This window comes from Phyllostomus discolor, chromosome 13 (assembly GCF_004126475.2).
Source record: "Phyllostomus discolor isolate MPI-MPIP mPhyDis1 chromosome 13, mPhyDis1.pri.v3, whole genome shotgun sequence".
Lineage (NCBI taxonomy): Eukaryota > Metazoa > Chordata > Mammalia > Chiroptera > Phyllostomidae > Phyllostomus > Phyllostomus discolor.
Window position 1 is genome coordinate 42,661,325 of NC_040915.2, and position 25,471 is coordinate 42,686,795.

Below are 25,471 nucleotides of genomic sequence, written 5' to 3' on the forward strand. Positions count from 1 at the left end.
GGCCACGCACGCAGCCCTGTCTCGTTGCAGTAACACGTCGTCCCCAAGGACAGACCCGCCTTCTTCCCGCCCCTGGCTCGGCCACTCCAGGGTCCCTGCGTCCCTCAGGCATGGCACCTGCTCCCTCCGGAGCTCTGTGCTGCGCACGGCGGGCCCCCCTCACCTCAGGGAGGCGCCTCTCACCGTCCCGACGCTCTCACTCTTGAGATGCATCCTCTCACTCTTGTCCGGTTTCGGGGGTCGGCAGTGATAGGACGGGTTTCTGCATCGGAGCCTGCTCAGCGCTGGGCACGGTCACCCGACAGAGACATTCTCAGGCTGGGGGCCTTGCGCTCATTTTAGCTGCACCGTTGCCGGGACACACAAGACCGTCCCCATCGCAACCTAGCGATGACGTCACAGCCTACTGACTAGTCCAGGTCCGACCCCCGCAGTGTGGGTGGGCCCTTCGTCTCAGCCTGGGAAAACCAGGTCGCTGGTACCAGGATTACTCATTTCTACTCTCATTCTATTGGCTAATGAGGGTCACATGACCAAGATGAACGGCAACACAGTGGAGTGAGTGTATGCATAGCCTTATGGGAAGAGCAAGTAATCCAACCCACCCTGGCAGTCACCACCAATCGTCACCCCCTTCACCATCGTCACCACCACCATCATCATCACCATCATCACCATCACCACTATCACCACAATCATTACCATCACCATCACTGTCACCATCATCACCACCATCACCGTCACCATCACCACCACCATCATCACTGTCACCTTCCCCACCATTACTGTCACCATCATCACCATCATCACCATCACTGTCACCACCACCATCACTGTCACCTTCACCACCACCACCATTATCACCACTGTCACCACCGTCACCATTACCACCATCACCATCACCACCATCACCATTGTCACCATCACCACCATCACTGTCACCACCATCACCATCACCACCATCACTACCATCACCATCACCACCATCACCATTGTCACCATCACCACCATCACTGTCACCACCATCACCGTCACCACCATCACCACCATCACTGTCACCATCACCATCACCATCATCACTGTCACCTTCACCACCACCATCACCACCATCACCACCATCACCATCACCACCATCACCATTGTCACCATCACCATCACCACCATCACTGTCACCACCATCACCGTCACCACCATCACCACCACCATCACCATCCCGTCATCACTCCCGCGGAGAGGCCCACGGAAACCCCCGAGGCAGGAGCGGAGGCGCAGGGCAGGGCTCCTTCCATGAAGCTGCAGGCAAAGGTGCCCAGGGAAGCCGGGGACGACCTGATGTTGCACGTTCCGGAAGGACGGATACACCTCGGGCGTGAGTGCGTGTGCGGGGGCGTGGGCGAGCCGCTGGGACAAAAACAGCGCGTCCCCGGAACGAGGATGCAGCCGCCACAGCACCGACTTCCCTCCGGAGAGAGTGAGTCAGCCACAGGCAGACACATCCACATTCCAGATGAAATACAAACATCACGTCGTCAGCCACTGACGGAAGCGACACTCGCTGCTGCCCCACGGGGTACCAGTCACTCCGTGGGCCACCGCACTCTGAGGCTGAGGGGGTACCAGTCACTCCGTGGGCCACCGCACCCCGAGGCCAGGCGCGCCGTGTGCCCAGTCTGGGCGGCTGTGCCCGCCACCTCTGCGTGCGTCATGAAACCCCGGGGCGATGGCCGTGTTTTCCGTTTCGGGAATGGCTGGGTCATTTAGTGCGGACTTCCTGCTTTCTCCCAGAGAACAGGATTGTCTGTTTGTTAAAGCTAATAGGGTGGGGTTTTTTTGCTGTTTTTTTGTTTGTTTCTTTCTTTCTTTCTTCCCTTATGGTTTCTGGCCTATTTGGGGTCTCTCGTCTGACCGCAGGGTGAGTGGCTGACAGCGGCCGGCCGGCCGGAGCAGGTGCCCGGCACCCCAGCTGCTCGGAGAGCAGCTCCCTGCACCCCCGCTCCCCCCCCCCCGCCCCCGAGAACGGCCCCCATTCAGGAGCCTCGCCGGGCGGGGGGTGGTGCCCGGGGAGATAGCGCAGAAACACAGGTGGGCCCGTTGCTCTCAAGATGCCCATTTTCCCTGCCCTCGACCCCAACATCAAATAAAAAAGAAAAGGCACGAAATAAATCTACAAATTGCTTTCATTCAAGATGCCATTGTCCCATTGACCGTGGGCAGCGGAGAGAGGAATAAACGCAGTCATTTATTTCATCGCGGCTCATTCTCCAGGCCGCGTCGGGAGCGGCAGGGGCGCAGAACCCTCTGACGGAGGCTCGGAGTTACAAGTCGCTGCCGCTGATTCCTGGGGGCCGTGCACACCCGCTCTCCCCCCACCCCGCCCCCGAGTCCCCGGGCCCCCTCTCAGGGCGCCCGCCAGCTTCCTGAGGCGCCCGGGGGTCGAGATTCTTCTGCTGCGGGCGAGCCCGACGGGCGTCCCTGCCGCGCTCTGGGGCAGTTCTCCTCGGCCCCCGCGGTTCCCCTTCCTCGGGGAGCTCTCCATGGAGTCTCCCCCCGAGCTGTGCTCCCACTTTCTGCTCCAGCACAAATCGCTCGCTGTCCGGCTGCGTCTCCCAGAGGCAGAGACTCGCGCCTGGTTTGGGGAGTCGGACTGGACGCCGAGGGCTCTGTGTATCTGGTTTTCTCCGGCGTTTCCTAACCCCACCCCGCCCTCGAGTGAGCGGCGTGGGTGGGCTCCTACAAAACACCGTGGACGTGACAGTGCAGGGGTCCCTGTTTCCCGCCCCCTCGAGAAGGTCTGCCCGGCTGCCACTCGCCGTGTGGGTTCCTGGACAGCGGCACCCCCCCCGCCCCCACCCCTCTCCGCGGGAGACCCCCAGGGCCGCTCCCCGCGCTGTTTCCCCTCCAACCACCACCTTCCCTCACGCCCGCCCCACCAGCCCCTGCGAGCCCAGGCACCTTCCAGAGGGCCAGTACTTTACCCAAACCGCCCCGTGGTGACGTGGGGAGCTGTCGTGTCTCGTCTAAGAGGGCCTCATGCAGCTCTGTGGGGGGCTTCCCTCACCTGAGCCCGGGGGCATCGGTGTGTGAGGGCGTCCGCTCTCTGGAACAGGAGCCACAGACGGTCACAACGGGCGGTCGGGCCTCCTCCTGAGCCCTCGGGAGGCAGTGCCCAGCACTGGGGGAGCCCCCACACCACACACCACACACGGCCACGGCCCCCCGTCGCCGGAGGTGCAGAGGGAACACGCGGGGGAAATAACAGAGCCAGCGAAGAAGGTCTAAGCGTTTATTTCCGGGTTAAAAAGGACGCACTACCCTGTGGTTAGAATATACGTTTCGGCTGGAAAATGAAAGTCACTTTATTTCTGAAATATTTCCAGAAAAAAAAAAAAAAAAAGGAAAAGGGGGGAAGATCCAAAAGCAATGACAAGTGAGATTAAAATGTTCTGGCAGGTTCCACGCACAGTCCCGGGGCGAGCCCCGCCCTGCCCGCCCCGCCCCGCCCCGGGTCGGCGCTCCCCCCCGGGCGCCAGGTCCCCGTCCTCCCACCACCGGCGTGGCGCGTGGGCGCGGAGGAGGGGTCTGTACAGTGAACGCTACGGATTTCATGCTTTTAGTTTAAAAAGTGTACTTGTCGTGACGCACGGCTCGGTGTCCTAGTATATTGCCTATATTACATACAAAAATATCTGCTCCCCGCGCGCTGGCACGACCTCGCCACCGCGGTCCCTCCGCACGGTGGGCGGCGCGGTTACGGCACACGTGGGAGATTCCGATGGAGGGGCGGGGACAGCGGCCGGGGGGCGGGGCAGCTGCCGGGGGTGTGACCCAGACGGTGTCACAGACGCAGACGGCAATGGAGAACGGGGACCACTTTTGAGATGGGCGGAGCAGGGAGCCAGGGGGCCCAGGACGAGGGGGAGCAGAGGGACCTGCTCGCTGTGGCCGCTGACCGGGGTCAGAGCCTGGACCGTGGTCACGAGACCGCTGACCGAAACACGCACGACACCGTCTACAGACGTGGCCGCGGGGATGGACGGGGCCCACCTTCCCGGCACCCTCCCTGTGGACGGAAGAAACCCTGCCCCGAGTGGGAGGGTCGTTGCTGCCTGGGGACCCGCGCCGGCCAGGGTGCCAGGCAGGACAGCCAGGAGGCCACGGGCTCCCCCGGGTGGGGCGCACTTGGAGTTCAGAGGTTTGCTAGGGGGCGTTATTTGGAGGGAAGGTTCCGGAAGAAGCTTGTGGTGTCTTTTCTTCTCGTTTTCTCTCCCACGCCACAGTCCTGTGCTGTCTAGGTCCCCCCGCACCGTGACTCAGCGCTGGCAGCCTGGTGCCCCCCCCGCCGTGTGCTGGAGCCTGCCCTGGGGGGGCTGCGGCATCTCGTGGGCGTGGAAGGGTCTCTGCCAGGGGGGTTTTTCCTTCACACCCTCAGCTCCGACCCGGTGGGGTGCTCAGGGGTGAAAACCTGCAAATCCCAGGCAAACGCACAGCCCCTGGGATACTGTATTCCCTGTCGCTCCCCCACCTTTGCTCAAATGTCCTGGGGCCTCATTTTCCTCTCCATGTCAAACCGAGCAGCGGGAGGACACGCAGACACGACCCGTGGTCCACGTGGTCCACGTTTAGAGCAGAGAGACCTTCGGTGAAGCTCTGTCCAGGTGCACGGTGCCCACGCCAGCGGATGGTCACTGCCGATTCACTAAACGCCATGTTCCGTGGCTCCTCGCTGTTCACGCACCCACACGTGGGTGCACATGTGTCTGTGTGCAGACACTTGAGACGCGTGTGCTGACCGGACCCCTCCTCTACAACCTTGCACTTGACCTTCAGCTTGCACGGAGCTTCAACACAGACCGAGGCGGCAACTGTGCGGAGCCTGTGTCACCCCAGGTGGCTCTCACGGACCCGCAGGGGACGCCTCCTGGTGGCCGTCTGCTCCCGGCTCGGCTGCGGAACCCCCGGTGGCCCGGCCTCCCCGGTCTGCCCCTGAGCCACAGCCGGCCCTCGGAGCTGCGGAGGGCTCCCCCAGCCCCGGAGAGAAAACTGAAACTGCCCCACGGGGAGCAGGGCTCCGGAGGTTTCTGTCCACTCGGGGCCTTCCCCCCGGCCCCGCCCACCCAGCCCCCCAGGACAGCTGGTCCTGCGAGGCGTCAGCCATCCCTTCGAAAACAGCCAGCACTTGGGGCCCCAGCTTCACCCCCTCACCCCCACGTTTAACACGAGCTCCCCGGCCCCAGGAACACACGCCTGGGTCACCGGTCACGTCTGCACCGGGCGGGTTCCGTGGGCCAGACACAGGCAGGACCTGGGGGTCGCCACATCCCGGCCGCACGAGACTGGGCCGTGTGCACCTTCCCGTGTGCACGAGTCTCCGAGGGAGCCATCCATCGCCTCTCCGCCGACCGGCCAGTCACCAGCCGGCCGGGGTCCGGGACCCGCTCCAGTGACCTCCTGCAGGCCGGCGCCCACCCCCTCGGGCCTTTCCGGCACCCTGTCCCCGGGACGCAGACGGCCCGGGGGAGCCAGGAATGGGGTTTCCGGGTCCGGTGCCCAGGCATTGCCCCCCCCACCGCCACCGCCATCAATAAAGTTGTCCTCACGGTCTCTCAAGTTCAAAGCCTCGGTCTGCTTCACACGATTCACGCTGCTCTTTGAAAGACATTCATATTTAAAACTTCTGTAGGAACCACGCTCCTCTCCCCCTCCCCCTCTCTCTCTCTCTCTCCCCCCTTTGATTTCCCAACACCTCCGCGGTGTCCCCAAGCTGCTTCTGGGGCTCTGAGAAGCCACCTGTTTTTACGGATTTCGGGCCGAAAACGCCTCACTTTCCTCCGTCAGGACCACATCCCGGGTGGGTTTCATCGCTGCCAGAGTCATGGCGGGGAGACTTTGTTTTTGGAGGGTTTTCTTTGGGGGGGGGAGGGTGATGGCGTGGGTAGATCTGTACATATTGCTAAGTGAAAACATCACTCTATTTTTAAAAACGTGTTTCTGTTCCGGCGAGACGGGAAGCCCAGTCGGAAGCCGTTTCCGGGGCAGTTTCCGCCCTGTGCTCGCGCATCGCTCTCACATTAGACTTCGGTCCGGACACCAACGGGCTGAGCTGAGCTGGCCGGAAAGCACTTGTGTAAACACAGCTGTTTGGGGGCCTTTTGCCCCAGAAACGCATCGTGGGTGCCCCCCACAACTGCCCACACGTGGGAGGTCGGGCCACGGTCGGCGGGCCCCCGCGTCGCCCCAGGGCGGTCACGCTTCACAGAGGGAACAATGGTGAACCCACGGCCCCCCTCGCAGCGCGCTCACGGTTCCAGTAAAACCCCACGTCCCCGCCTGACGCGAGACAGACTCGGGCCACAAGACGGAGGGAAGACGAGGGAGCGGAAGCTTCTGGAATGGCGCCCCCAACGGGGGGAACCAGGGAGAACTGGGGAGAACCGGGCTTTCTGCATGGACACCCCAGGAAGGACGTGGCGAAGCTCGTGTCCGCCCCACGGGAAGAACGTGACGCGACGAAACGCATGGACATCGAACAGCTCAGAGAGGAGGGGGAGGGGGACGCGGCTGTCCTCCTGTCCCCGGGAGGGCCTCGGGGGCCCGGGAAGTGGGGGGGGGGGGGGCGAGCGTATAAAAACCCAGGAGCAGCGTCGTCCCGAAGGGCGGCTACATTCAGCATCTCTCGTGCGTGTCCAGCCTCGGGCCCAGGGCCGGAGGCACCCACTGTGCTTTAGAAGGTCGAGGAGTAGAAAAATCAACGCCGAGTCCTTCCCCACTCCGCTCGGCAGCAGAGGACCCGCAGCACCCGTGGGGGCGGGGCCGTCCCGGGTGGGGGATGGAGCTGGGGCCGGGCCGTGGACCGGACTCTGGTGGTGGGCGCATCCGGGCTGGTGCGGGGCTGCTCTGGAGACGGTCCCCGGCTTAGCCAGCTGGCCGGCCCTGCCAGCTCTCTGGCCCCTGAGCCGGCCGAGGACGGGGGACCCCCGCCCACCCCCCAGCCGGCCCCCACGACGTCAGCGCTGCCGCGTCGCCCCCTATTGCTAAGCGACCCCGCCGCTCCGGCGCTGCGAAAACAGAAGGCATAAAGGTGAATACGAACTCCAGGGTGCGGCTCACAGCTGGCCCTGCAGCCCCCCCAGGTAGTCCCGGAAGCCCGGGGGGCCGCCGGGCCCCACGTCCTGGCACACCCACTTGATGCTGTCCTCGCCGTCGAACAGGATGGAGTTGGTGTAGGGGCCGCCATCCTCCGGCAGGATGGTGGTGTAGGACGTGAACTTGACCCTCTTGCGCTTGGGGCCCGAGGACGGCGTGCCGGGCTCGTTCCGCGCGTCCTTCTCGTAGGCGCAGTCCGCGGGCCCCAGCAGGTGGCTGTGGAAGGCCTTCTGGGAGCCGCCGCTGAGCAGGAAGTCCCGCTCCTCGAAGGGCAGCCCCCGGTCCAGCACGGTCGTGCACTCCTCCGACGGCAGCGTCACGTCCACCGGGTTCTCCAGGAGCTCCACCTCGTTGCCCAGCCAGACCCAGTCGTGCGAGTGCGGCACGGGCCCCTGCTCGCTCACGGCGAACCGTTTGTGCCGGTACTTCCAGGCGAAGGCCACGCAGTTGGACAGGAAGACCAGGATGGCCAGGCAGAAGACGCCCAGCAGCGCGTACATGCCGATCTCCAGGTCGCTCAGCCCCCGGGAGGCCACGGTCAGCTCCCGGGACGGCTTGGGCTCCCGGGGCCGCCCTCGCGCGGGGAAGCTCGTAGAGGCGTCCGGGCCGCCGCCCCTCAGCAGCCCCTTGTCCTTCCTCTCCGCGGGGGGCGGCGGGGCCCCGCCGCTGCCGTTGCCTCTGTCCTCCGGGCCCGTGGCCGCGGCCCCGCCTCGCGGCAGCCACTCCTGCGCCGCCCTCTCCTGGTGGCCCTCGCGCTCTATGGCGTTGCTGAGGGGGTCCATGTAGTCCCGGCTCGCACCCTCGATGTCATTGGTGCCTCCTTGGTGCCGGTCCACGTGCGGGTCGAACTTGACCCTGACGTGGCCTTTGCCCGTGGCCAGGACGCTCTTCCTCTTGGTCTTCTGGCAGGGCTCGCTGATCATCATCTCCAGCTTGATCAGGGGCCCCTGGCCCTCGCCCTCCGCGGCCACCACCGGCCACTTGGGCTGCAGGCTCGCCTGGATGGACACCACCATCTCGTCCAGCGAGGAGACCGCCAGGGAGAAGTCCTCGGGGTCGTAAAGGTCCATGGGCGTCACGGCGCCATCGCTGAACAGGATCCAGGAGCTGACTATGGCTTCCTAGGGGAAAGGAAACCAAGGTGTCTCGTCACCATTGAGGTCTCCCAACTTGCCAACGCACATGCGATTTCCTGCCTCGAATCCCTCACACACAGGCAGGAAGACAGGCGAATGTCTACATCTCATCACTTCGAACAGCCACTGCCTGCCTGGAACCGGCCCACGCACGAGAGAGACGGACACTTCACGTCAACCTACTGCGCGCCGCACCACAGACTCTGACTCTCACCTCCGGAAAACGCGCTCAAAGACCAGGAGGTTTATCTGAACCAAATCCAGGGGCAGCTACCGGCCGTCGGTGACCCACAGTGTCCCCGGGAGCCTCCTTCCCTGGGATGCCCAGGTGGGCGGGGTGGAAGACACCCACCGGCCGGGAAGGCCCGAGGGAGAGGCCTCGAGATGCTCACAGAGGCCTGCGGTCCTCACGAGTGGCGTGGGACAGTTTAAAGGTGGCGGAGAGTTTAAGCAGTGACGGTGAAGACGTGGTGATAAGTAGCAGCCACCCGGTGCCCGGGAGCCATGCCTCCGTGGAATTCCCAAGCACCGAAAAGCAGGGGCTTCCGCAAAAGAGAAACGTGTGACCCTGTGGCCGTGGGCTGGCAGCAGACGGAGGGGGCAGACGGCCCATGGTCACAGGGTCAGTGGACAGGAACACGCGAGGACTGTCTCTAGGTCCCCGAGCACTGGGAGAGGAGCCGCCCTCATGAGAGGCCGGAAGCAGCTTCCAGGACCGCCCACCAGCCCTGGCCTGGAGAGCTCCGCGCGCCTCCCGGGCCATGCACCAGGGGCCCTGGAACCCTACCTGCTGGGGGGCCTGCAGGACATCCTGGGCAGTCACCGTGGAGACGATGGCCCTCCGGTCCGCCCTGTGGGGCTGCAGGGAGAGCGACAAGCCGGCCACCAGCTGCACGCCCAGGTCAGCGATGGTGACGCGGTCCTCCAGGACGGTCACCGTCTTCTCCGCCAGGATGGAGTCCGAGAGAGGCGACAGGACCTGCAGAGGAGGGAAGCGGGAGAGCTCCGGTCCCTGCCCGGCACACCGCTTTAAACCCCGAAGGGTCCCCCGGTCCTCTGCTCCCCGAGGGCCCATAGGGAAGGCGTGTGGCCTCCTGCCCCACCTGCGTCTGCTTCCCATCCTGACTCACACGGTGGTAGTGGCAGCGTGTTTTCCAAGAACAGCTCGATGGAATGTGCAGGCGACACCTACACGCTGCCGGCCCCGGTGCTGCGCGCCCAGGAGGGGCTTCCCCCACAACTGCTAACACTCAGCGGGGGGGGGGGGGGGGGGACCGGCAGAACCCCGGGGAAATGGCGGAGGAGGGCTCATTGGCCACCACTTGCGCATATGGCCTCTCAGGGCACCTAGCTGCCCCCTGCGGGGAGGGACCACGGAGTGGGAGAAGGAACCTTAACCTGGAGAAGGTCCCCCTCCTCATTCCCCACCTCGTCGGGAACCCGGCCGACAAGCCGACAGAGGGGACTGCCCGGCAGGCAGAGCTCGGGTATCCTTGCCCCCAGTGGTGGTGGCCCACCTCGTCCCTCCCGCCTGTGACTGGGACCCGGGATCGCTCTCGGGGTCGGGTTATCGTCACACGGCACAGGCGACCTTCACACTGGGGCACTGCCCCGGCTCTCCAGGCGGGTCCAGCACAGGTGCGGGAGGCCCTGAGGGCGGGAGCCTGGCTCCGGCTGCGGGCGGACGCCGGAGACACTCACAATGTCAGGGGGACTCGGTGGGGTACAGCTGATGGAGCAGGGGCCAGGGGAGGAGGGCCCAGGTGGCCCCGAGGGGCAGAGAGACGTCTGGGCTGACAGGCAACCAGGAAACCGACCCCCCGATCCCACACGGGGGGGGGGGGCGCTCTGCCTGCCGCCAGAGCTGATCTCGGAGGAACCCTTCTCCGAAGTCCCCACCGGCCGGGCCACCCCCGTGGGTGGGGCCCCGTGGCCCCCTGAGCTCAGAGCCCAGGGCTGGACCGGGGCCCAGCCTCCTGGACCCCTGTCTCAGTGGCGTTGGGAGCCGCTGGCCTCCTGGTGGCTTGCTACACAGCAACACAGAAAAGTGATACAAAACGTAACACATGTAATTCCGCTGCGTGGGAGTTTACCTTGGGTAACACCTCAACCGCCCTAGCTGTGAGCCGGAACGTTTCACACTGTTGTTGAAACTGTGCGGCACCATCTCTGCCTCATTATCCTATCAACACCGGCTGAAAGATAGTTTTACTATGGCGCTAGCAACGTAGACAGCACTTAACTGTAGATGTTTAAATTACTTTTAATGCAAATGCACGCTTTGTAAAGACCACTGTGCCTGCTAGTCAAGGCGCAGTCTGGCTAGATGGCTAACCCCCAGGGGTGTTAGGAGAAGAGAAGTGGCTCTCCCCAACCCACCGCCCCCCCCCCCCGCCCCGGCCACCCTCCCCCCAGCCACGCCAGAAAGCGGGTTAGCTCGGGAAGAGGCCACTCGTGCTGTGCATGGGAGTGAGCCTGGGTCAAAGAGCTTCGGTATTTTCCCTGAATCTCTCTAAAATGCAAAACATGGATGTGGGTTTTGGTGATGACCAGTGGCGTCTGGGCAGACGCAGCCCGAGACTCCCGGGCCCCGCCCCCGCCGGCCCCACCCCCGCCCGCACCCCGAAGGCGGAGGGGTCGCAGCCAGCCGTACCTGGATGGCGGTGATGCCCGGCTCCCGGCCCACCAGGGTCCTGCCGGCCTCTACCTGGGCGACCCTCGGGTCCTCCACCGTCAGGAACTCGGCCACCAGGTCGGTGACGTCCAGCTGCCAGTCGGGGCCCAGCAGGTAGCTGGGCGGGCCCGCGCCCGGCGCCTCCGCCACGAACTGCGCCAGCACGCGCACCGTGGCGCGCTGGTACTGCAGGGCGCACCCGCGGCCGCGCCGCTCCTCGTCCTCCTCGTCCTCGCTCTCGCGCGTGGGCCTGGGCGCAGACAAACCACACGGGCGTCACCATCCCCGCGGGGAGGCGCGCCGCACGCCTCAACTCGCGGGTCCCTGAGGCCAGGGGGACGGGATCCCGCTTCCTCCCGCCAGGGCCGCGCAGGCCCCGCCCACATTCGTCCGCCGGTGCCCCGACGCTCCTGCGGGCACCCGCGTGGATCGTGGGAGGGGAGCCCGTCCCTGCGCCCCTCCCCCACACAGAGGGGAAGGCTTCTCTCTGCCCCGCGTCCCGGAAACCTGCAATTTCAAAACCACCCCCCGTCAGAGGCCACGCAGGCCTCCGGTCAGTGCGGGGGCGGGAGGCTCGGGGACCCTTTCCAGCTCCCTGCTGGCCGTGGGCTCCGCCCCCGACGGCCGGTGTCCTCACTGCAAGTGGGAGAAAGGCCGCTGCCCCTCCCCGCTCCCGGGTGTGCCTGAGACTCAGGTCGGTCCAGGTAGAAAGGCCTCACCCGTCCTCTCTGGCTCTGGGATTCCAGAACCTTCCCCTCAAGACCAGCCCAGTTTCTTGTCCTTTCAGGAGAGGGCCTTGCTGGGTGGCTGCCGACCAGCCTGGGAGCACCCGTGGGTGCGGGTTTGTGTCGGAGAGTAAGGGGCAGCCGCTCACAGGCTCAGGTTAGTTAGACCTACTGTGCGCTGCCCCCGCCCTATGTGCCCAGGTGGCGATGAGCGGTGACCCGGGGGAGCCACACGTTACACTCTTTCCGTCCCCCCAGAAGCCCGAGGGGTGAGGGCACTGCGTTATCCTGGCCTCCCGGTGGGGAAACCGAGGCAGAGAGGAGAGGCAACTCGGTCCCGGCCGCACAGCTGGTCACGCAGAGGCCCAGGCCACTGTCCCGGGTTTGGAGCCGACTCCTCTGAGGCTCCCAGCGGCCCAGAAACGGGCCCCTGCTCCCCCCGGGGAGCCCAGCCAGCTGGTGGCGAGCAGACCCGGGGCGAGGAGGCCGCCTGAGAACCACGGGGAAGGCCACAGGGAACCGTGTCTGCGGCGCCGTAACTCGGCAACGTGTGTCTCCCAGAGCGGGGGCGGCTGTCCCCACAGCGTGAGTTGGGGGGACAGAGGGATCAAAAACACCGGACGACAAACCGAAAAACGGTCCCTGTTGTATTTTCCAGCCCTCCGGCTCTGCCGCCAGGCATGGCGCTGGGGGGCCCGTGTGTCCCTCCTGCCCAGCTTGGCCCAGGGCCCCAGGCCCGCGTCCTGGCTGGCAGCCACCCTCCCCCGAGCCTCACCTCCTGTTGGGGGCCACGGGGACCCGCCAGCCCTTGACCTGGCTCAGCTCCGTGTCCGAGACCTCGATCTGCAGGGGCAGCCGGGGCGCCCAGACGGTGACCTCCAGCTGGGCGGTGAAATGCTGGTGCGTGAAGCTCACGGTGGTGCCCACTCTGCCTTTCATCTCCTTGCCGTTCACGAACACGGAGTCGCAGCCGGGGGAAACCTGGGGGAGGGGAGGGGCGGGGCGGGAACTGAGAGACGCATCAGCAGGAAATGCGGCGGCGGCAGCAGCAGCAGGGGAGGCCAAGGCACGCAACCGGGAGCCGAGCCACCGGACGCCGCGCGGGCGGGATCCGAACCAGGGGCCGTGTGCAGGCACCAGCCAGTGACAGACACGGAGGGGGGCGCCCGGGGAGACCACTCTGTATGACGGAGCACCGACAGGTGAAACCGTGAACGTAACTTAACGGCGTCACGCAACCTCCGTTGCCTGCCTTTGTGCCCCTGTCGTCACCCTGTGCTTCTGTGTGTGCCCAGACGCCGCTGACCCAACTCCAGGAGCGACACAGTTCACTCCGCACCGTGTCCGAAGCAGCAGGAAGGAACCGTGTATCACTAACACACACACACTCTCTCCTCTCTCTCCTCATTCAAGCCATAAAAAGGGTCTTATTTGGAAAAAACAAACAAACAAAAAAAAAAAAACAAGAGAGCTTTGCATGAGATTGAAACCCCGGTAGGAAGACACTCACAAAACGCAGTGAGACGTGGGTACGATTACTTTGGCCCCGTTAAGCGCTGGTGCTGCGGAGCAGAAGTGCGGGGCTGCGTTCTGGGCCCGCCCCCGGGTCAGGGAGGGGGCCCTTGTGATGCACGCGCACCCGCCAGCCGCTTGCTAGCCAGTCCCCCCCTGCGTTCGCCTCGCGTCTTCCAAGTAAGCAACTCAAATATTGATGACCTTCTCTCCGGGACCGTCAGGAAATGTCCCTCACGTGTCTCAGTGTGTGTGGGGGGGGGGGGTTGCAGGGGGTGACGGGGGGGGGGGCATGGGTCACTTAACGCTCGGGAGACTCCGACTCAGCAGTCAGTTCTCCGGGGAACCACAGACTGCAAGGGGTGCGCACGCTCACCCCACAGGCGACGGCCCCGAGGCCAGCGGTGGGGCAGACACACCGCACTGGGGGCCCCGCTGGGCCGCTGGCCGGCCCCCCCCCCGGCCCCCAGAGCACCACCGGGTCGTAAGTATTAAGTGAGGTTGTCCACAAAAGTCGTCCCGCCTAATGCCTGCCACCGCTAGGAGCCCGGAGACAACGCGTCTCACCCAGATGGACGGCAGGGCTGACCCGCACGACCCCGGCCAGCAGACCTGCCCCCCACGCGGCCTCACCAGGCTCGCTCTGAACAACCCCCCCCCCCAGGCGGGCAGAGCGGCAGGAGGGGGCGCTAAGCAGACACAGGTTTTCCCAGAGTCCTCAGCGTGAACCCAATGACCCGCGAGCCCCACGCTGATGCCCGACACGCGGCCACTGCGGTCCCGGGAGAAACCAGGTGGCTGTCCTCCTGGGGCCTCAGACTCAAAACAACCGAACAAGATCCAAGTTCCTGAGTGGCCGATGTGACGCTGCACTCTGATAGCACACGCCCCCCCCGGCCCCCCCCACACCACCAAACACCTGGTGGGTAAGGAGTAGGCAGAGGAGAGGCTGGAACGGGCCTGGTCTGCAGCCGATGGGGGCCCGGCCCGGGGCCCCGTGCAGTGCCCAGCACTCGCTTGTGAGCGGGCTGGGGGCGGGGGGGCGGGCGTGCGAGCCTGGGATGCGGGAAAGGCCAGGAACCAGAGGGTCCCCGGGCCCCCCAGCAGGCAGGCGGCCCAGCCGCCCGCCCAGGCTCCTGCCACCAGGTCTGCCCGCCGACAGCTGTGCTCCTTCCGGCCGAGCCCGAGGCGGCCGTGACCGTGACAGCCGCCGAGGAAGCCCCTCCCTTCCAGGCGACGGGGGCGGGAGCAGCCCTCCGCACGCCCAGGCAGAGCCTGCCACCCACGGGCCCTGACGGGAAGGCCGCAGCTGCCTGGCCCCCGGCTGCTGAAACGCCCCACCCCATGCCCCATGCGACCTTAGGCCTCGGCAATTCGGGGAGCACAGAGGGGCCACAGGGCAGGGTTCCGGGGGGGACCCTGCGCCCCACCTTCTCTGCCGGAGGGAGCCCTTTCCTTCCGCGGGCACTCGGACGGCACCGTCGCCTGTCCGCAAGGCCCGGCGTGGGGCGGAATGAGTCGGTATCTCTGACGCCCTCACTAGGACAGTCCTGCCGCTTGAGGAGAAGTTTCCGATAAACGTTGACTACCGACGTTCATCAGCTGCGCTGCCGGCCCCTGGGGACCCAGCCCGCGTGGAGACCACCTCGGTGGCGGCGCCCATGGCTCCTCCCCGGCACCCGGCACGCGTGGCCGATGACCTCACACACCGACTCCCACCGTTCGGCCCAGAGATGCTCTCGAGGACGGGGTGCAGGGGGCTGAGATGAGGGGACGCCGTCGCATGAGCAAAGGGCGGGGTGAAAATCACTTCTGCCCCCGGGGGCTGTGTGCTCGGTCACCCACCCCTCACCAGGGCCCCCCCAGCTGCAGCCCCCCGGGGCCTGGGACGTGCTCTGCTCCGTCAGAACCGGGGCGGGGGCAGGAGAAGGGCCCAGAAGGAGTGGGTGGGGGGGTTGTGGGGGGAGCAGCCGTACCTTCACGACGTCTTCGTCCGCGGACGCGCACTCCACAGGCTCCGAGACGTCCACCACAGAGCCGTCCTCCTGGACGGCCACCACCTTGACGGGGACGGAGACCGGCTTCCCGGTGAGCACGGCCGTGTTCAGCATCTCCGAGTCCTGCATAGGGGAGAGGGGGAGCGGTCAGCGACGGGCACGTCCCCCGAGTGTGCGGGAAGGTGGGGCAGGGGGGCCCACCCGAGGCCTTACTGTGCCACGCCCAGCGGGTTGTGCGTCCTGCGGGCCCATCCCTCACGCGGCACGAGGGCCCCTTTCCAGCCCATTTTCAGGGTTTATTAATAACAACACAGTGCACACGGCCCCCATGCCCAGCCCCAGGGAAGGGAGGCAAGAGCGTGGGTGGCAGAGAATGGGCCACGGCACCCCTGCCCCGTGAGCTGACCGCCAGCACCCTCCGCCCCCCACACCTCCAGGGACCCCCGAGATGCCCCTGCCAGCCGGCCCCGGGGGTTGTGGGATGCTGAGAGCAGGTCGGTCCCTCTCTTCCCCTGACAACCGACCCGTCAGCATTCTGAGCTGCTGTCTCCAGAATCATCTCCAACCTGCCGTTCTTGCCACCACCCGCTCACAGAGGGAGAGTCCTCTGACTCGGACCCCTGCTGCTGCCCGGGTCCGAAACAGGCTTAGACTCTGGTTCAGGGGCAGCCGTGTGGAGCCGCAGCCACGAGAAACCCGAGGCCAGCCAGGTAACCCAGCAAAGGTGCGTGTGCTTCTCGTATAACCAGGGGCCTGGAGGAGTCCAGTCCAGGCACTTAGCAAGGTCGGCGCTGCATCGCTGCAGCCCTCAGGGTCGCAAAATGGCACCCATCACACCAGCCATCTCTCCCACTGTCCCAGCAGTGGGGAGGCTGAGGGGGCGGGAGCACACCTGCTGCACCTGCTGCTCTGCACCGGATGTCCAAAGCCCGTGCCATGGCTGTGCCAGCGGCAAAGCAGGCTGGGGACGTGGCTCCTGTAATAGAACCGGCTGTGGAGTGGGGGGGTGTAATACCTTTGTAGCCCATTACCAGCATCCACCACAAGTCCCCTCTCCCTGCTCCAGGGTCCCTGGGCTAGACTCGGGGCTCCTGTGAGTACCTTCCGTGCATGAACCCCAGGAGTGTCATGGATCGACCTGCGTGCAGAGCTGAGACCAGAATCGGGATGCAGGGAAGGACGAGAGTTGGCGACCACGGCCACCACGGGGGAGGCTTTCACACGCTGGCTGGGGGAGCGAGTTAAAGAGCCACCACGTGGTGCCCCCGGGCGCTCGGAGGAGACGCCGCACCCGCACCTGGCTGCAGAGAAAGTCACCCACGGGAGCTGGCAGACACCCGGCAGCCCGGCTCAATGGTGAGCGCCACCAGGCACTCCTGACTGGCTCCCCCGGAACTGACTGAGATAACAGTTATTTCCAGGGACCCTCCACAGCTCGGCCCCTCGGCCCAGCTCAGCGCTGAGCGAGCGCCACATTCGGCTTGGTAAGTCGGCCCCTCCCTCTCCACCCCAGGCCTGAAAAGGGGTAAGAGACTGAGTCAACTAATAATTTAATACTAATACTAATACCAATAATAATAATGATGAGAAGGTGCCCTGCCTGGTTGTAGCTCAGTGGACTGAGCTCAGGCCTGCAAACCATAAGGGTCGCTGGTTCGATTCCCAGGCAGGGCACAGGCCTGGGTTGCAGGCCATGGCCCCCAGCAGCCACACATTGATTTTTCTCTCTCTCTCTTTCTCCTTCCCTTCCCCTCTCTCCAAAAATAAATAAATAAAATCTTTTTTAAAATAATGAGGAGAGGAGGAGGAGGAAGAGTTCTAGGTACTTCACTCATATTAACAATTAATTGTTCATTCAGTTTTCCCTAAAACTCTCCCAAGGTAGCTGCTAGTATTATTCCGTTTACAGATTATCTTTCATTGATATTAAGCCTGAAAATAATAGATGTTGTCAATAGAAAACACCAACTTTGTAATGTATCTTTGAAAACGATGCCAATCCAATGTAAAAAGATGTTTTATACATGACGTGATTCGGCCAGTGAAACGTGAGAGCAATGATGTGCTCACCTCCAACCGGAAGCTCTAGGATCACAGACCCCACGCTGTCTCTCCCTGCCGCTGCCCCAGTGACTGAGGCTGCTGCATGGGTCCCACGCGCCATCCGGGCCCCAGAGTCCGGCTGCGGCAGGCACGAAGCCCCCCGCCCACCCGTGTTGGACCTGCAGGGCGAGCACGGACAAACCTCTATGGTTTTAAACCCTTAAAAGCTACTTAAGCTATTTAAAGGAGTTGCATGTAACTTTCCCACATATTATTTTGATTGTGTGTCTCAGGCTAAAGATAAAAATATCTGGAAACATGCTGAATTCTAGTTACGTTTGCCTTCCACGGCGGTATGGGGTTAGCAAGCCCAGAAATACTCTGGTTGATTCTAGGTCTGGGCAAACAACGCACGCTAAGGGACAGCGCCAGGCTCCTGACCGCCGGAGTGGTGAGGCCGCACGCGGAGAGGGCCACGGGCTCTGGGGCCTGAGTCGGAACTGCAGGCACCGCCACGAACTCAGGGGAGGGGTGGGCACGTGTTTACCTGTGTGTGCCAGTGGGTGTGCACAGCGCCGTCCCTAGTTCCGGTCGCTCAGAGGGACAAGACACAAACAACGATGCCACGAGCACTCGGCGTAGCTACAGCCAGGCGTGAGTCTAAACACCACCCCCCCAGGGCAGGGCACAGCTCCGGGGGGACATGGCCCAGGCCAGGGCCCCCCACAGGCAGCACAGGGCACGGAGCCCACAATGCACCGTGAGCCAGAAGGTGACAACATGCTCAGGAAAATGTCTCGAGGCCCCAGGAGCCAGGTTGAAGCAGCTGCTGCTAGCCAGCCTGGGAGACTGAACAGCCCTGTGAGCAGCTGGTGCGGCCCGTTGTAACAATGTATCACACACAGACAGTGGCGTGCCCTGTTGTAACAATGTATCACACACAGACAGTGGTTGGCTTATTGTAACAATGTATCACACACAGACAGTGGCCCAGCCTGTTGTAACAATGTATCACACACAGACAGTGGCCCAGCCTGTTGTAACAATGTGTCACAGACAGTGGTGCAGCCTGTTGTAACAATGTGTCACACACAGACAGTGGTGCAGCCTGTTGTAACAATGTATCACACAGAGACTGGTATGGCCTATTGTAACAATGTATCACACACAGGCAGCTGGTTCAGCCTGTTGTAACAATGTATCACACACAGAGACAGTGGTGCAGCCTGTTGTAACAATGTATCACACACAGACAGTGGTTGGCCTGTTGTAACAATGTATCACACACAGACAGTGGTGCGGCCTTTTGTAACAATGTGTCACACACAGACAATCTACTTCCTATAGGGCTTGCCTCCTACATGTGATGCCTATCACACATGTTACATATATAATAAGCTCCTGAGTCCTCGCTGATAGAAACAACAGGGGAGAGAGGAAGCTCCGTCCTTAGGGAGAGTCCCCAGGAATCAAAGTACACAGCGCGATGAGGTCAGAGCGCCGGCGTGGTTTACTGAAATCATTTCCCATCTCAGAGCCGCTGCCGTTCTCCGTGATGACGCACTAAGAGGCAAGCACAGCTTTGGGGAGTTTTCACATCCCCGTACACTTGTAACCTACAGTGAGAGAGTTGTAATGCTCCGACAAGACTTTCTGACGTCCGCAAGCAAACCCAATTTCCCCGCCCACTGCTGACATCGCTGTGGTTTCCACGTGAGCGGGTGGTGCGGCCCCACGCCACCACGCAAGGCGAGGGCGACCTGTGATTAAAACAGGGCCGTGTGACTACGTTGCATTGGGAGACTGTTGCTGTCCAAAGCTCTGGGTAAGGGCCACAGTGTCTCTGTGAAAAAACGGAGAGCAGGGGACGCATGGTACAGAGCTGCTCACAGCGCCGCGGACCCGGGCGGGCCTCCGGAAAGACCAACAGAGGGTCCCAAGGAAATCGTTTCCTCTCTCCATTACACAGTGTATTTCTCGCACTGTCCCTGCGCTGCGCAAACCCACCATTCCGTGGGTGCACGTGTCTCCTCCGCCCAGGGGACCCTCAGCATCCACGGGTTCCTCCCACAGGACACCTGCCCCGTCACCCCACTTCCCCTGCCCTCTGGTCCTCATCACCCTCTGAGGCCCCTCGGCCCCCACGGACCTGCTCCCGCCCCCATCAGAGAGGATCTCGTGACACCCCAGACCGGCCCATCCAGGCACCTGCCACAGCCGTGACCGCCTGCGAGAGCGTGCCCTCGGTGGTTCCACATCCGACGTCCCCGTTCGAATGCAGGGACCAGGCCCCTGGTCCCCTGTCCCTGCCGCTGCACCCCACGGGCGGGCCCTGTGTCCGGGAATTGCAGGCACTCGTCACGTCTTTGTTGACGTTGCCCAGTGCATTGCTTCTCTGGAACGCTGCAGGAAATAACGCACCCCCCAAAGTGGCCAGTGCGGAGACGCTTCTGAGAGTCTGAGTTAGAGAAAGGGGCCCCTCCCACCGCCCAGAGACTGTCAACCTATCGGTTTTGTGTGGAGGAGGCGCCTGCCCGCCATCTGCTACACAGCCATCCCGCCGAACCTCCCGGGTCTGCAGGGTCTGCACGTGAACCCCGTCGCCGGGGGTGGCCGGGGCCCGGCGACCTTGCTCAGCAGTCCTCAGGGGCTCAGCCGGGGACCCCGCTGCAGCCGCCTGGCCGGTCACACTCCCCTCCCCTGGCCTCCGCCGCAGGGGCGAGAGGCCGCAGCCCATGGGACACCCCAGATGGCATCATCACCTACTGAGACCCGGGGACTCCCGCACCCCAGGAAGGGATTTCAAGTGAAATTTTAAGATACAAGAAAAATTATTAAGTGAAATAAGGCAACGAGGCCACTGTCCAGAAGTTTATTTGCATCGTCAGGTTAAAACACTGTCCATGCCCTGGCTGGCGTAGCTCAGTGGATTGAGCGCGGGCTGCGAACCAAAGTGTCCCAGGTTCAATTCCCAGTCAGGGTACATGCCTGGGTTGCAGGCGACGGCCCCCAGCAACCGCACATTGATGTTTCTCTCTCTCTCTTTCTCCCTCCCTTCCCTCTCTAAAAAATAAATAAATAAAATCTTAAAAAAAAAAAAACCCAAAAACATAAAAAAAACCCTGTCCACACAGCAGGTGCAGGGACTGTCAGGGAGAAGAGTGACGTCCTAGGAAGGGCCCGGGAAGGGCCTGGGCATGACGGGCTGGTTCGTTGCCGGGGGCGGGAGGGGGTTACATGTGGCATCAGGTTTTCCGTCAGTGGGACGACCTCCACCAGAGCTCCCCGGGGCCGGGCGACACTGCCCGCCCTGTCTGGAACACAGCTGCGAGGCACGGAGCGGTCAAAAACGGGGCAAGGCCAAGGGCAACCTCGGCCCTGAGGCCGGCGCTTCCATCCCTGCTGAGGAAACTTCCAGCCGCCCGCCCCCGGGGCAGCCGCGGGCCTGCCTCAGGCGGGATCCCCCCCCCCCCCCCGCCCCATCCCCATCTCTGCGGGGAGTGACTGTTCGAGATCTTCATCAGCAGCCCGCCGCTGGCGTCAGGTCTCGGCCGTAATCTAATAATGTCCTTGTTACCTCCCCCCAGTCGTCTGCGGACAAAATTACGCAGGTTATTTCCTCGGACGTGGTTTCCAGCGAGGCTGAGTGCTCGTGCATAATGCTCTGCGACAGGGGCTATTACCGAGAGGAAGTGGGGAAATTGAGAGCTCATTCCTCCTTCACACGCAGGAGGCTGCGGGGGGGGGGGGGGGGCGGGGGAGGCAGCGAAGGAAACCACGTGTCTTCCCGCGCGAGGAGAAGGGAGACGCAGCGTGGCCGTCCTCAGCGGCCACGGCCTCAGGCACGCCCGCACCCCTGCTCATCACCTCGTCTTTCCGAAACCTGCCAGGCTGGACGCCTGGTCCCAGGAGACGGGAGAGAGCCCGGTGGCCCCGAGGCGCACAGCGCCCCCCCCCCCCGGAGGGACCCCTGCCCAGCCGCCCAGCCCCCCAGCCCCCCCACCGGTGATCATAAACCACTGTGGCTCGAAGACGCCGCCTCGGTGCTACGGTGGCCAACCCACTCGACGACGACACGGAAGAGCGAAAGCTAAGAAGTCGAACACGACCATCGGGCGTTAAAAACAAGACGCGGGGAACAGGAAGTGCAGGAGGGGGTGCCAGGGCAGGTCTCCAGGCAGGGGGGTGGGGGGGGGAGGGAAAGGCCACTTTTGCTTTCTTCCCCGTCCACGTCTGTGTGTCAGCCCCGGGCGGTCCAGGCGGCCAGCAGCGGAGACCTCCGAGCCACAGAGGGGTGGGGCGGGGGCAGGGCACGCACCGGCTGACGTCCGGGTGGAGCAGGGAAGGGCGGGCAGAAAGGCCGCTTCGTGGTGAACGAAACCTCAGGAACTCGGCATCCAGCCGGGAGGCCCAAGAACCCCCGTTTTCAGCCAGCCCCCTGAGATTCCAAAGCTCAGGCGTGAGAATCTCGCGTCTAAATGACCCCGAGGCGGGGGGAGGGCACCATTACTCCCAGGAACATGCTGGTGCTTGCCGACACTGTCCTGAGAAAACCCATTTAGACACGCTCGCCAGCGTGAGGCGGTGCAGCGCCCCCACCCCGTGGTATCCCCCGAACACCCCGTCCTCCTCCCAGAGGAGAACCGGCAGGGCGTCTCCTGGGTCCGAGTTCCCGCCCAGGACAGCAGCCTGAGCTGGGTCTTCAGCCGTGGGGTGGGCCCCGCCCCCTCCGTTACAGAACCTGGACTCCTAGCCACGAGGGCGGCCGGGCAGACACGGTGCCTCCTCCCACCGCGTCACAACTGCAACTCAGACACGGCACAGCCGTCACCCAGAACCGTCCGGGGCCGAGCCGAGTGGAAGGCCAACCGCCACGGGATTACGGGAACCCGTGTCCATCCAGAGGGGTCAGAGGGGCGGACGGGGGAGGGGCTTGTCCCACACCCACAGGTAACGGGCAAACATGGATGAAAATTAACCTTAATTGAAACAGACCCGTGTTGTTAGTGGCTGCCACATTGGACGCCACAGACGCTGTGTCAGCTCAGACGCCTGCGCCCCATGTCTGGGAGGCGGCGGCCACGGCAGCAGCCACGGGACGGAAACCCCTGGATGCATCAACGCACGGACGGACACAGAGAACATGGTGTGGAAGGACCAAGCGCTGCCATTCATGCGACACAGGCGAGCCTGGGGGACGCGGCTCAGCCAGATGCCGCCCAGCATCTGGCGAGGTCGGCCAGATGCAGGGACACAGGTGCCACGAGATCCCTGTCAGAGGTGGGATCAGGAAGGGTCCAACTCCCAGAGGCCAAAGGCAGCCGGTGGTGGTGGCGGCCAGGTGGGGCCGACAGAGTGACCGCCAAGGACACAGAGTTCCCACCCTGCAGGGCAGATGGCCCTGGAGGTCCAGTGTATGGCAAGGTGGCCGCCACCAAGGACACCGCACTGCGAGCCTGAGACGTGTGGGCACGGTGGAGCCCGTGTACGCACACCAGGCCCCCCCCGCCCCCACACAGGACCGGCAGCCGCGTGGGGTGACGGACACGCTGACTCTCCGAATCACGGTCATCACCTCACACCGCGCGTGCATCCGTGAAAACATCCCATTGCCCCCCTAAACACAGACCATCCTGCTCGTCTGTGGTTACACCCCATGAAGCTGAAACACAGTTCTAAATAAATGAACACTTAATTTTTTTTCAGAAAAGACGGTCTACGCACAGAAAGGGCTGGCCTCGGAGGACTGGACGCCGAGGCTGTGGCCACAAGGGGACGTCTGTTGTAACCAGGACAAAGGCCTGGCCCGAGCCCCGAGCTGTCTCCACCATAAACTCCCCCCTGCCCCGGGGTCGCAGCGTCTCAGAGACCAGCGGCCCTTGTCCTGACTTCCGTTTCCCGGAGTCCGGAAACTTCACGCTGGAACTTCATCCTCTCTCACTGAGAGTGACGAGGGGGGCTCGACGCCTGAAAAGCCCCCTGTGCGTCGGGGGGCGGGGGGGGGAGGAACCTTGTGCTCACGGCAACCGAGGCCCGTCAGGCCGCCGCCTGCCCAGCCGGCTCTCACGCCTCCGTGGGCTCAGAACCGTCCCGTCGGATGATGGTTCCTTAAGGGCACACGGATCCCCAGGGGGTGGAGGGGGGGTACTTTCCTCTGGGCTGTTGAACACGTTGTGATGGGCAGGCAGCCTGTGAAACAGGAAGGATACAGTCTTCCAAGGAGAAACAAAAAAGCCACGTTCAGGCGTCCATCCCGCCGCAGGGCGGGCCGTGGTGTGGGCCGAGGGGGCACCCCTCTCCAGGCTGCCGGGGGCTGCGCTGGGCACTGGGCGGGGAGGCAGGAGGGAGCCTCCACTTCCCGCACGTGGGGACATCGGGGCCCCAGGGGAGTCAAGGGCAGTTTGAGGAGCAGCCCCTTCCCTGGGGGAGGGGTGGACGGGCCAGGGGCAGGTGTCCAGGGAGGTCCTGGGGGAGGGGAGGGCAGGGCCAGGGAGGCCACAGGCTGGTGTGTGAGCAGCGCCATCTAGTGGGCGCCCCGGGGACTGTCGCCCGTGAGTCCGGGTTCAGGGAAGAGTTCAGGCCCATCACAAACTCTGTCTCCACCGTTAGTGCAACTCCAGCCGGTTAGAGAAAGCCGTGCCGCCCCCACAGAGGTCCACAGAGGCAGGGGCATCGCCCCACATCGCCCCTGCCCCTCTGGGACAGGCCACCCAGGCCCCGACGGCTCGGGGACCACCTGCGACAGGACAGCCTGGAGCCCACCCCCGCCCCGGCGTCTCCCCTGCGTGGACGGCGGCTGTCCCTTCCAGACAGGAGGCTCCGCGGGAGGAGGAGCCAGGGGTCTCGGCTAACCCACAGCCGGCCATCCGGCCCCGGAAAGGCTCCCACGTGGAACGGAAAACAGCCGTCTTGGAGCGCGGGCTGCCGCCGGGCCTGCCATCTGCGGGTGTGCGAGAGAGGCGCGTGACACCTTCGGGGAACTGTGTGTGAGGGCGTGCAAGAGGAGCGTGGAACCTTCCGGGCACGGTGTGTGCGGGCGGGCGTGCAACAGAGGAGCGTGGAACCTTCGGGCAGTCTCGCGCCGTGTTGTCCCTCGGGCCGTCGCCCCGTGGCATGGGCAGCTCCCCAGCAGGGGCCCCTGACGGACATTCTCGCGAGACGGGCCCTAAACACCCACGGCGTGTGCAGAGCCTTAGAAATCCACCCCGCATGTTCCCGCCGCCACAGAAACCCAGGGACCCCGTCCCCCGCTCCCCCGTCTGGCAGCCACCAGCGTCCCTCGGGGCCCGTGTGCGGGGTCCGTCTGTCCTGCTCCTCATCGGACTCAGGCATCCGCAGATCCTCCGGCGCAGACGCGGGCAGCAGACCCGCACGTCCCGTGGGCATTCTCTTCCCCTTGCTCCACGCAGCTGACTGGCTGGGGCCCCCCCCCCCCCCCCACGAGCGATCCTTTCCTCCATGGCGGGACGTTTCAAGGGTAAGCTGGGAAATGACCTAACATCTGGGTCCAGCCCCAGGGCCATGGCGGTGACGGGTGAGGCACTGTCCTCGCAGGCGCCACACACGCACGGGGTGAGCGCTGTGCGCTGGGGGGCCGCCCCCGGCCCGGCGGCACCCGCAAAGTGCACGGCTTTAATCTCGATCGACCAAGACGGTTCTTTCTGGTGACTTGTGAAGTGCGCCCGCTGGACTCCGTTCTTGACAGCTTCACATTGCTCCTCTCGGCGGTGAGCCGCGGGTCGGTCGGGGGGAGCCGCGTGTGCGTGACCAAGGAAACAGCGTGTGTGCAAGGGCCAGGAGGGACCCTGGGGGGCGGAGCTGTGTCGGGGCCACGCAGGACGCCTGCTGCCCGGGGCCACGTGCGTCCCCGACGGGTGGCTGTGACGGCACCTGCATTTGGATGCAAGGACAGGCCCCCAGGCCTCTGCACAGACCTGTGAGGTCACACTTCCCCCGGAAACCCCCCCCCCAGAGCCCCCGGCACCTCTTCTGGCCCCGGCGGAGCCAGCGCTGCACTCGGGTCCCCTGCGGCCGAGTCCACTGCAGACCTAGCAGCCCTGGGGGGTCGTCACCCACAGCACTGGTGTCCCCGGGGACGCTGGGGGCATGGGGCTGAGCTGCCCGAACCCCGTCCGGGTCAAAGGTGACAGGTACACGCCTCAGGTGGAGCCGACTCCTGCTTCCTGCACCCGAAGGGGGTTGATTGGACACTGCGCCCCCACCCGCCCCCGTGTCCACCGG

At 64.2% G+C, this 25,471-nt stretch overlaps 1 protein-coding gene across 1 annotated transcript in view; it reads right to left on the reverse strand.

Annotated features, from left to right (window-relative positions):
* Positions 1–6,828: 6,828 nt before the first annotated feature.
* TMEM132B (transmembrane protein 132B) overlaps positions 6,829–25,471 on the reverse strand; it is a 152,565-nt gene continuing 133,922 nt past the window's right edge. Inside the window, exons 5-9 of the mRNA XM_036014932.1 lie at positions 15,167–15,310; positions 12,454–12,659; positions 10,933–11,203; positions 9,067–9,258; positions 6,829–8,264 (exon numbers count right to left, since the gene is read on the reverse strand). Of these exons, the coding sequence (XP_035870825.1) occupies positions 7,104–8,264; positions 9,067–9,258; positions 10,933–11,203; positions 12,454–12,659; positions 15,167–15,310 (1,974 nt within the window). The 3' untranslated portion in view covers positions 6,829–7,103. The remainder of the gene's footprint in view (positions 8,265–9,066; positions 9,259–10,932; positions 11,204–12,453; positions 12,660–15,166; positions 15,311–25,471) is intronic.